General features: G+C 37.6%; 1 protein-coding gene across 3 annotated transcripts in view; it reads left to right on the plus strand.

Moving 5' to 3' along the window:
* Window positions 1-12,515, plus strand: part of TSPAN12 (tetraspanin 12) — a 41,367-nt gene that overhangs the window by 18,270 nt on the left and 10,582 nt on the right. For 2 of the 3 annotated variants that reach the window (XM_021553449.2, XM_021553450.2), the window contains exon 5: window positions 8,586-8,660. The exons of the other annotated variant lie outside the window; for it this stretch is intronic. In XM_021553449.2, coding sequence (XP_021409124.1) covers window positions 8,586-8,660 — 75 coding nt within the window. The remainder of the gene's footprint in view (window positions 1-8,585; window positions 8,661-12,515) is intronic. 3 annotated transcript variants of the gene reach the window in all.

Here is a 12,515-nt window from a genome sequence, read left to right on the forward strand (position 1 = left end):
CGTGCTTTTTACTGCATGCTGTATTTCTAGGCTCACCTGATGGGAAGTGACTACTTTGTTTTTGGGGACTTAAACCTTGAGTGTTCATTTGACTGGGTGTCACTGTGTTTGGCCTCATGATCCTTTTGGAGCAAACCTTGTAGCTCTTTTCTGCCTTGTTCCTGTTTTCCCTCATTGCCACTTGTTACACTGTTAATACTGCTTCTTCCCTCCAAGTTCTTGTGAGTCGTCTATAACCAGGGCAGTAGAGGAGAATGAAATGGCACCAGAACTGAAAAAGGCTCTGGAATAATGCTCCAAGGTCAAAAGATGAGGGAAGATAGTAATAAAAGGGTTGGTGAAGTGATGGATGTGGGTACCACAAAACTATAGGAAAGACAGGGACTGATATGATTGTAGGTTCAAGGCACTGGGGTTGTTAAAGGGCAGAGAGTTGTGAGTAATACCAGGATGGGAATGAGGGATGCTGTATCTTGACTGAGAAAAGATGAGGAGCTGCTGAGATAATATATGGTCTCGCTGCCATAGTGTGGGGCTTTTTTCCCCTCTGTCCTTTCCAGCTCTTGTTTTCCCATTGCTTGTTGGCCCAGGTTTTTTTCTCTGCTGAAATGTACAAGAAATAGGAGAAGTTCCTAAGAGCAAGGAAGGAGTAGATGAATCCACAGAGCCTAGCCAAATCTCTATGTCATGTCTGAGACACCGCCCTGCCTCACTGGTGGGGTATGCCTTGTTGCTGTTGTCCAGCTGCATTCTTGTTGCCACAAACTGAGTACGGAGTGGATGTCCTGTCAGGTAAATTAATCTTTTTATTGGTAAAACATACCACTTTGACTTTTCAACCACAAAGGCACTTTGCTGTGTCCATGGGGGCTGGTTTTATATCAGAAGATGGTTTTATACAATAAGAGCATTTCTTCACTCAAAATGTTGATTGTTTGAAGTGTCTTGGGGCATGTTGAAGGAGAGTCATTGTGTATCAGCTCCAAAGAGGTCTATTTTACAAGAAAAAGGGCTTTCTTGACTAAGGAAACATTTTTAGATTGTGTAATTTCCTTGGTGGAAAATAAAGAGCAAGGTAGACAAATAATAATGGTAGACAAATGGAAGCTGTATTTTGAAAAATCTGTGCAAAATAGGAAACTTTTGGTTTTTATATAAATCTTATGAAATGGGAGAAGAAAAAGGGGAAAGGGAATATGACAAGCCATAAGAAAATCTCAGTCTAATGTCTGTCTTCACCTATGTCCTGTTTAGTATTTTACCTTGCAATTACCCTTATCTTGGGAAGTTCACCAACTTGAGGTAATTGAACCCTTAGCAAATAAATCCTAATAATTGTTTGGAGTGTGTTTGCTTATTTCCAAAATAATACCAGTTTACATATATAAGCAAGGGTAACCATTAAAGTTAAAATTTACAACAGGTGAAGAATATCCTACAGAAGAATCAAGGTTGTGAACAAAAATCTAACTATTCATAAATTATTTTATTTTTTAAAAAACAAATGGCATAGTGAAAAGAACTTGGATACATAGCTTTAAAAACTAGAATGTTCATTGCCATAAAAAATTAATTTAAAAATTACTTATAAAATTTTACAGAAAAGAGGTGGACTTTGCAAAGATCACAGACTTTAAGACATTTTGATAAAATTTTGTGATCTGGGAAACCAAATCTAAGATAATAGAGATGCTTGATCCTTTTTCTGTTGAATGTATTTATTTTGAAGAACTGGATGACATTCCATAGCTTATGTTGCAAGGTGATGGTTTCTGCTCATTTCCCTGTTGACTTTTGGCTGTGTCTCTCCCAGATTTCTGTGTTGTCAAACAAATAAACCAAATTTAAAATCAAAATTATTAATGGACTGTTAATTCCTACAGGGCTCAGGGTGCAGGGGAGGGAGGCAGGGGAAAATCTGTGCTGCTGAAGTGGATAAACAGGATGTCAGTTTTCCATGCAGCTTGTCTGACTCCGTTTAATGAGTGTGTGCTCCATTTTTAAGAAATCTTGCTGGATTAATCATTAAAATAACCTTGTTAGTTTGGAAACTGACAAAATAATAGGAATCATAGCTTCTTAGTTATCAAAGGAGGAAGGACTTGTTACGTTTTACACAGAATAGTTCTGGTTCCTGTTGGTGATGCAGTGGTGATGGTCATCTGAGGTTTCCCAGGGGGCAGAGAGATGTTTGGATGGTTTGCATCTCAGAAGATCAAGGCTGATGATCTCAGGCTGTTAGCCATTGGGAAATGCTATGCATAGCTCTTAAAATCTGCTGGCATTTGCTTTACATACCATATGCTCTGATCTTTTAGAGATTATGGTAGGGTTTCATTCTGCAGCTGCCCTCTTGGAATGTCCTTTAGCCCCTGCCCTTCCAGAGCTTTCTTCACCTCTAATGCCACATGGAACATGTTGCTCAAGAAAGCAGTGTGAGACAGCAAGTCTGAGGAGAATTGAGTTGTTGATCAGCCAATCTTTCTTTGCTCTGGCATAAGGGCTGGGTTTTTTCTCGAGTCTGAGCGGAAAAAAAAAAGGTTTCATATCTTCTGGGAGAAAAGTATTTGGGGAGAGAGTACTAAAGCTTGAAAAAAATATTTATGAAATAAAATGCAGGTGATTTGAATTATGGTTCCTAATAAGTACACTGATCCTTTAAAGAAAGGTGCATTTGCTCAGAAGATGAAGGATTTCTACAGTCTTGTAGAAGAGGTTCTCCAAAAGTTTCCTATGCTCTCTCTTTTCTTCACTATATTGCAACTTCTGGTTCCAGTAGGTAGCCCCTACCTGCCACTGTATTTGCTTTCATATATGGAATGTACACTTGCTTTCTTACTGTCTGGAAGTGGGCTTAAGAAGTCAGTATTTTGACTGTGTTGTGTGGTGGGATATACTTATTCTCTAGGGACTAATTACATAGATGGTGAAGTCTCCTCAGGCTGATAGTAGTTAACTAGGAAGCTGTCAGAACAGAGCATGATGCAACATAAAATCAAAAAGGTCTGAGTGAGGACAAGATCAACTAAAGGATTCTTGTGCCTTTCTAGTTCTGATGAAACTTGGGTTGGCACAGAACCTTAAGTCTGTTCACGTTCATGGCTTTTGCTTCCAAATCACACTTGCAAGCTGCAAACAAAACGATCACTGGTATGAGTGGGCTCAAAGGAGCATGACTGGTGATGTGTTTAGGTCTTTGATTCTCCTTGTGCACAGGCTGACAGCATACTTTTACCAGTTATAGTAGCTGCTTGCTGATGCAGGATTTCATAGGTTATTGGTAACAAATTACTGAAGCCATCAGTGGTAGAGTGAAAAAATGTGAAAAGAAACCCATTACTTCCAGAATATACATGGGCACACTCAGCTTTGTAGTACGGCAGCTTTTACCTGCTTGAGTTGCTTGACAGCACAATTCTGATATATTGGTCACTAAATACCCCAAGTGACCAAATTTCTGTTAGAGTTCCTGGCCTTAGCTTTTTTTCTGGCAGAATGTTTACACAGGGTTCGGAAGGGCATCCTCAGAGGACAGTCACGTAGGTTGTGCATCTGTGCCAGTAGGATCATCATGGTAGCTGAAGTAGGGCACTGGCTGTTGACAATTGCCCTGGTGGTTGCACTGAAGGAAACTACTGTAGGACACTAGAGTTTTAACTCAAGTTTTCCATTGCTAAATGTAGTTAGAATTCAATATTTGTGCTGGAAAAAAATCTATGAGAAGAATTTAAAATCTCTCTCCATGTACTGTACATGTACTGTACATGTTTTCTTAGTGTTCTCCATCATTGTGTTGCTGTTCTGTTAGTAACACAAGTAGGTTATTTTTTGCCACTTCTTTTCACCTGTTGCCTGCAAAGCATAGACAAATTACGTGAGGTTATTAATTGCAGATACCATGTGTATTCAACGCAGAATCTCTAGAACTGCAGTAAGATTTTATATTGCATATCTGCAAAAGATTGTTGCCCCTAAGTTGCAACAAAAAAATACTGTACTCAGCAGGTTGGGAAGCCATGAGGGAGAGATTTTATGTTGGGAGACGCTTCACTTGTGTGCTCTTTGCTATCACTCTCTGAACAGAATGGGAGTCATTGGAAAAAACGCTCTTGAAACAAATGTAAAATGCCTTATATTCAGTAAAAGTGATATGGTGCTTGCATTTGCTATTTTTATTTGTGTTTTTGTCTAAGTGAATGAGATGATCAAGAAAGAAATATTTTCCTGGAATATATTTGGTGGTGGTGGACATGAGCTTAGTTTGGTAGAACAAATGTAATACCAAAAAAAGCCTGTCATAATTTACTTAGGATGAACTAATTTTGTAAGTTAGTTTTTAGCCTTATTGCAGAGATAGGGAGACATTTTGGGCATATGCCAGAGCATATGTGCTCCATGTATGGGACACTGGCATACACTGGCATATATGGAGCTTGTACCCTCTTGTGGGGTGCCACCGTGGTGTGCAGAAATGTTATTCAGACAACAGTTCTTGATTATATTTACACAGCCTATACAGACCTTTATAAAAATAGGTTTTAATTACTTTGATTTTTAATGCATATCTGAAAACATCATGTATGTTTTTTAGTGCTTTATCAGGTTCTGATAGCCTTTATGCAGATAACTATTTGAATTAGGATAAAACCAATTCAATACTAGTCCCTGTTTTTTGATTTGGTAGGTGTTGGTTTTGTTTTGGTTTGATTTATGACTTTATTTACTTGATGGCTACTTCCCTTCTGTGGTTGAAATTCATCATAATGGGATTTGCATTCACTGGCACCCTGTCCTTTCTGTCTTATATATGAGTTCCCTGTAGATGTGAACGTGGGGTTGTTTGACTCACCCAGGAGCTCTATGGAGGCTGTTACAGGTTGCAGTAGGTGAGTGTAAGCTGGTAGCATTTCTGCACTAGTAGGTAGTGTTTCAGTGATGGGATTCTGTGCTGTTGTTGTGTGTGGTTTCTGCATTGGAGGTTTCAGAATTTGAATACTGGCTGTGGTCATTTTTGTGGCTGTAGCACATGAAGTCTATTCCAGCAGAGCAGTGTCTAGTGATTATGTACGGAATATCTTTACTATCTTTCCTTTGGTGCTTCATGCCTCTTTGCATTGCTGAAACTAGTTTTCACAGTAATGACTTTGTTTCTATTCACACTTCTTGAATGTTTAGTCTCTTACACAAGAAATGTAGGAGAATGTGATTTTCCTGAGCTCCCAGGTCTTTCACCTCTCTTTCAGGACTGATATGGTGGAAAAAGAGTTGGTTAAGCCTTTGCAGTCTGTCAGTACTGCAAATACAATTGCTTGTGTGATGTTCCTGTTGGAAGACTACTGCTTTACAGAGCTGCCTCCCTCTCTTCTCCCTCCTTCCCTTCCAGCCTGTGACCTGTAGTAGAGCAGTTTTAACAAGGAGGTTGCTGGAGACCAGCTCCTGCTAACTGACAACATCCATTTTGCAGTGAAAGAATGCTGAAGTTGAGTATCTTGGCCACAAGCATGACATATGGAGCAGTAAATGGCTAATGCTTTATTTATTTTTTAGGTTGGCAAGTATTTTTACTTTGATTTATTACTCTCTGAAGAGTGTTTTTTGCCAGCATTTCAGTCATTCAGCTTCTCTCAAGGAAGCAACATTTTAGGTTTTTCACAGTTTTGCTGGAGGAAGAAATCCTTCAGTGAAACTGATGGGCTTGTAACAGGATCAAGGCACCACTCCAGTTTTCTGATTACTTTGCATAGTCAGACTAAGGAGAGAATGATAGTCATTTGCAATTGCCTGCGAAAGGGAAATGCTAAAAGTCTGTAGGATTTGCCTTGGTCTCCAGTTCTTAAAACAATCACAACTGTGCTTTTATCATCGCTTGTAGATGCCTTTGCAAAATTGTTCACTCCCTTATGTGCCTTCCCTTTCTTACCATCTCTATGCCAAGAACAAAAGAAAGAAACAAAGAAACAGCAGAAAATACCTCAGTAATGGCCAAGAATACTCTGAGGGAGATGTTCTGTACAAGGCACTATCGGGGACTTCCTGGTGCTGTTTTTAGTGTGATACACAACTGTGCTCCTCAGTGAATTACTCATCTTTACAACATGTAGCCACACAGCCCACAGGAAGAAATATTAAGCCTGCTTCAGAACCAAGTCCCTGTTTCTGGCAAGAATCAGAAACATGGAAATGCAGGAAGATGCATTTAGCATTCAGACTCTTGTGGGAGTTTAACTGGGGAGAAGAAATAAGCATTGAAGCCAATAATAATTTCTAGATTTGGAAGATGGGAATTTGGGGTAATGCATTTAAATAACAGAGGATATTTTTCTAAAAAAAAACTTCTATAAGAAGTATTTGTTTTGCAAACCATGATATAGAGAGAGATATAATACTCCCTTTCAGTAGTGGAGAGAAACAACTTCCTGTGTGCGTGTTCAGTGTGCCTACAGTCACTCAATTCAGAGCATGGCCTTTCATGTGTTAAACTCATTGTTTTTTATGTTACGGACAGCGATGGGCTTTCTCGGGACAGAAAGCTTAATTCTGCAGTGCCCTGATGTATATAGATGTAGCTAGTCAGGAGTGCTTAGTCCCTGGCAGAGCCAGAAGTGGTTTATAAGTGAATCTGGCTAAACAGTTTTCTATCTTGAGCTGTATTCAGTAATAGGAGAAAATCTTGGGTTTGGCTCTTCTGTCTTCTACCACAAGTACTATTAACTTACACACTGAGAAAGATGGAGAAGTTTCAAATGTTAAACTTGATGAATTAATTAAATGTTACGAAAAACTGCAAATTAAGAGTTTTGCAGAGGACACCGTGTGTACGCTCCCAGATGTATCACTTTCACCACAAGCAGTGATTTTTGTATAAGATTCAGAGATAGCTGACAGTCCCAAGCTTGTTACTCAGTTAAGAGTATAAACCCACTGAAATTGCTTCTGACAGCAGAGAAGTGAAATGTACTTTTCATTGAAACATTTAGTTTTTCTCCCTCTCAGAAATGTTGGTATTAGTCACAATGCCCTTAAACATTTTTTTTATTATAGTTATTTACTAAGAGAGCATGTGGCGCTAAAGCTTGTGTCATTCTTTCCTGCTTCCAAAGTGAATACGTAGAAAAGTATATTTCTGTGATTGCTGTATTTTAAAGAACCCTTTGCATAGCTACTAGGCACTGCAGTGATAGTAGATACAATTGCATAGAAGCTCATTAATTATTTTTTAGAGAAAGCGCTGTTCTTGGAATGTGTGACTCATGTTTTTCCTCTTTTGGACCTTTGGAGGATGACCATTTGGGTTATTGAAGGCCTATACTGGAGCGCCGTGTGTGTGCTTACAGGGTTGATTTGTAAGGAAATGCAGTGTGTTGTTCAGCTGTAACAACTGTAAATATGCAATGTAACATGAAGAAGACTAGTAAAACAGGAATCCTTCTTTCAGTACCATCTTTATTGGATAGACCTTTGCAGGGGGAGGGTATGGGTACAGGTTTCTTCTGATAATTAACATGAGTATTTTTACACACACTTCTTACATATCTCTGTATGTGTCTACATGCCTAATTCAAGGAGTTAGATTTGGTGAGCAAGTAGAGATTAAGGCAAGATCAGTAGCTGTCAAGGTATCTGAATTACTCAGTTCCAGACCTTTCATTCAGGTGAATGAAAAAGGTGCTATGTAGATGGCTGTTAAAGCCTAACATTTTTGGGTTTGTACTCTGTTTTAAACTGAGTAAATACATCTTATTCAACCATTAATAGAAAAAAAAAATCTTACCATAAGTACATGTTTTGGGTCTTAAATAGATTCCAGAATGAAATAACTAGAAGCCATTTGGCATATATCCTACTGATGGAATTATATATTCATTCTATTTTATTTTATATTGTGATTTTGTTTATTTGATTTTCAAATTAAATTAAAATCCATGAAGATTGTAGCTTTAAAGTCTTGTGTACTGAGAACGGAGGGAAGCTCTGACATGGAAGAAAGTTTGGACTCAAGAACATTGGAGAGTATACTTCTGCTTTAAACAAATGAGAAAAGGGTTATTTTTAATAGGGAACACCAGTTAAAACAGCCTTAAATTCCATGTAGCTTTATCCTGCAGTTCAGAAAGGGTTTGTTGATGCTATGAAGAAGATACTAATGCTCTTTATAACTGCAGAGACCAATTTTTCTTAAGCATCATTACCAAGGTTTGTACTTCTTCATTTACACTTGTATTTCCTATTTTTAAATAGTTCAAGGGTTATACCTTCTAATAGTAAAAGGTATTTAAATTATTTCAATTTCTAAATATTTATACAGTTAGACCAGACCTCATATACGTAAATCACTTTGATAAGAATGTTGTTTTCAAGAAAGTAATGTCCCATGATCTTAGCTTTTATAAAGTTTGTTGCCAGAGTCTTTTATATTTTGGTTACAAAAATGTATTTTTGTTTCCATGTCTTAAATCATGTGAAATTTTAATAATGTTTTCAGATGTTCTTTAACTTTGAAGAAAGACTTAACAATATTAAACTTTGAAAAATATTTTTATTTTAAAGACGATGAAAAATAGCTAAGACCATTCTGTTTTCTGCAGTATTTTGGAAGCTTGCTTGTTATATTCTGCGTTGAACTGGCCTGTGGTGTTTGGACCTATGAGCAGGAAATAACGGTGAGTCAGAAAAGGAGGCTGCATTCTTTCAGCAAAATAAAACTAAGCTTTCCATTAGCTAGCTGTTTTCTAATTGCTGTAGTGTTTATCTCTGTTCATTATTCTGACAGTTTAATTTCAACTGATTGCCTTCATTTTAAACAGAGAATTCTCCTGGGAGAGCTTGTCTGTCTGGAAGGGCCCTGTCTGGGTTTCTCCTTACCCCTTCCATATTTGAGAGCCAAATCCTTTATCCCCCCATTTAAGAACTTAACTTTTTTGTTAAAATTAAATTTATTGCCTGTTGCTCAGGCAGGTTGTCATTGAAGTTTTTTTATATTTTTGAGGGTAAATTAGAACTTCAGGCTTAAACATGGATTTTGAGAGAGGATACGAGATAATTTGAAAAGATTTTGTCGCAAAAGTTCTCTGCGTTTTAAAGAGCATTGTAAACAGACAGCATGTTCTTTCCATAGAGGACTTGCTGTCTGCTAAAATGTGCACACTGCTTCCACAAGCTATAAATGCCAGTTTTAAGCCAAACATGTCTTGACTATAAAACACCCTTCTGTAAACTTATAAAGAGATTTTATCTCTCTCTAGTTTTTATAAGTACACCAATCTTTAATTTTTCAAACTGAGGACTTGTAACAATCATGTAAGAAAATAGGTAGGTGTTGAGCAAATTAAACTGAAATGTAGCTGCTGGCTGCTATATCCTTACATCTTGTACTCAGTCTGGTACATTTGTATGAACAGAGGGACAAATATCTTTCTCTCAACTGCCAAGATATGCCCAATATAATGGTCTCTTCAACAGTGAATGACAATTATATTGCAGTAAGATGTGAAGTAGCTTTCTTGCTATTTACATAGTTCTTGGACCAAAGGAATTTCTGGCAGATTTGAAGTTACATGGCAGGACTTTGCATCAGAATTCATTCCCATGCAGTACAGATTCCAGGGAGCTGTTCCAATATAATAGAGATTAAGACTGTTCCTTTGCTTTAAATGTCAGCTTGCGTTGATTCATTTTAAAATTGGGAATACAGGCAAAAGGCATTCCTCATGTTATGGGCACAGCTGCCCTCTGCAGGGGTTTTGCCAAGGATGATTATTGCAACTAAAATGCATAGTTCCACAGAAATATTGTCAGTGGAAACTGCCTGAAATAAGCCTGTGCCTTCACAGCACTGGAACATGGGTTTTTAGCCTTCACTATTTAGTTAGAAAACCTGAAGTTATGGTGTGTTTTAGTCTGACCCCCAAGCTTTTGGTTATCTACTGTTCTAGTGAAAGGCAAACCTGGGACAGTTTGTTAAAGGCTGCCATAGCCCTACCATATGTTATGTCACTGGTCATGGTGTTTCCCTTCAGAAGGAAACATGGCTGTCCCTCCAGCCCTTCACTAAAGGAAACAGCAGTGAATTACATGTCTGCATCTTCTGCGGTGGGTCACAGCAAACACAGTTGCTCTTTTTTTCTTTTCTTTGTCTCTTTTCTTCTCTGCCTATATATATATATATATATATATATATATATATATGTATGTATGTATGTATTTTTTTATTCTACATCTCTTGAAATACTGGTTTAGGCTGGGTCTTTCTGGTTGTTGTTTTTTTGTTATTTTCTCTTTCCATCTGATTTCTTACTATTCTCTTTGTCCTAACACTACTGCTCTTGATGTGATTAGGTAAGTTTCTTGCTGCTGAAAACCGTAAGGAATGTGGCAGTCTTGAAGAGAAGAGTTATTTTTCAGTGGTTCTTCCATACCTGTGCAGATCATAGAACGTTCCATAGAATGTGCTTCCTCCTACTTGATAAAGATAAGACAGTTCCCTCTTATAACCATAGAGTTGTCTTGATATCATATTGGTTTCAGTGTAGCATTAAATCACATGAGCCCCTGGTGGGTTTCAGAGATCAGTTGGCATTAGTGTAGGTGGGTGTGTAGGTAGTGTGGGTGATGTTGTCAGAAATGTTACTGAGACATAACTGCCTCTGCTTATCTGGTATGGGTATGTGGACAAGTTGCTATAAGAGTCCTTGCATAAACAGCTTTCCTTCCAGCTCATGATAGCTCTCAGCCTGTAGTGTGCCTCATGACTAATTTATTCCACCCACAAGATTGAAAAGCCAGTGTGGGTCCTTAGCTTATTTAGGCATTGATCAAGCTTTGGTAGAAAAATAATAATGAGTAATTAGATCTCAGTGGCAGACTGAGCTTTATAGAACTTAGGCTGGAATCAAAGCAGTATCTCTAGATTTTGTTTGTCTACACATGAGTATTGGTTATAGTCAAACAAATGCATCTCAGTCATGTATTACTGCACACTAGCATGTATATAGGTGACAGAAAGATGTATATCAATGTACCTATTACCTGTACATTTTACCTGTTGGCATTCTTGCAGCGAACACACTCCTTAGCTCCAGCATTCAAATTGCTTTCCTACAGTGGGGTTTACATTGTTTTACTTTGCTTTTAATTTCCTTCTCTTGCTTCTTGATTTTTTTTTCCTGCTTTCCCTTGATTTCCCAAAGAAATTGGATGTATTCTGTTGTAACCTTGGAATGTGTTTAACTCAAATAAGTTAATAAAAAAAGATTCTAGCTTAATTGTAGCACTGTCAAATATTATCCAAAGAAAGCAGAGTGCTAGCTTACAATGCAGACGAGAGAGAAATGCATTGTGTACAAAACTAAATTTATTATAGTGACCTGTGTAAATGTTTGTGATAGAAATATTCTGTGATAATGCTTTTACATATTTTTAGTAGTGTACTTCTAACATATTTTTCATGTGAATCATCGTGAGTTCAATGCAAAAAATCTGCTAAGTGAAAGGCATGTTAAATTTATGGACCTTATTGATACCTTGACGATATGAAGCTTTATTAGGGCATCAAAAATGTAGTATAACTTAGCAGTGGTAATGAAATGTTATCAAATGTTCCTATTTGTATTAGGGGTTCAGGCAGGCAGTGATGTCTCTATATTTTTGCAGAGCATCTAGCACAATGAAGACCAGGTTCCTTGGGAAGTACTGTGCAAATTTTCTTTTCTTTGGTAACATTTGTTGCTATTTACAGAATGCCTTTACTGTTAGCTTCAAATTGAATAGGAGAGCAAAATCATGCCTGCTAGATGAGCTGGGCTCCCCTTCCATCCAAGTGACAGCTGATATTGCAATTGTAGTTTCTTTCACCATGACATATTAAAGCAAAATACAGCATGGATGGTATGTGGTGACATAGAATGGTGACTGCAGTCTTCAGATCCTTGTTTTGTTTTGGCACAATGAAATTTATGCTGCTGAGTTGAAGTGAAGTTTTGATTTTGACTCATAACTTCACTGTATGCCACATGCCATAGCACTTGGCTCTGTTTGCAACAAATTTTTAACTGAGATGTCGTATTCAGACAGTGGAGTGCTCCAGCACCTCACTTCTGAGTTGTCACAGTTGAAAGAAAAATACTTCAGGAATCCTTTCAGAAGAAAAGATGTTCATAAGGCTGTGAGTGTATTTGGGAAAAAAAGTTATAGGGCCTTGTCTGCACTTCCTTCATACTGTTCTTCAGCAAGTTACTGAAATAGAGCACATTCAGGATACCTGTGTGCAGGACTCCAAACAAAGCCTGAAAATGGCTGAAAAAACTCCAGGGATAGAATTAATCTCAATTAATTTTACATATGTAGAAGTTAGACATTTAAATCAAAGTTTTTCACCTTAGACAGTGAAGTAAATTTGAGATTTCAAGGGAATGTTTAATCTGCTCTGTTTAAATTATTTATCTTGAGATTAATTTCCCCATTTGACTGCCTTTTATTTGTATTATCTAAGGCAACACCAGGGGGATACCTAAACTAGG

The sequence above is a fragment of the Lonchura striata genome, chromosome 5 (assembly GCF_046129695.1).
Source record: "Lonchura striata isolate bLonStr1 chromosome 5, bLonStr1.mat, whole genome shotgun sequence".
In the NCBI taxonomy this organism is placed as follows: domain Eukaryota; kingdom Metazoa; phylum Chordata; class Aves; order Passeriformes; family Estrildidae; genus Lonchura; species Lonchura striata.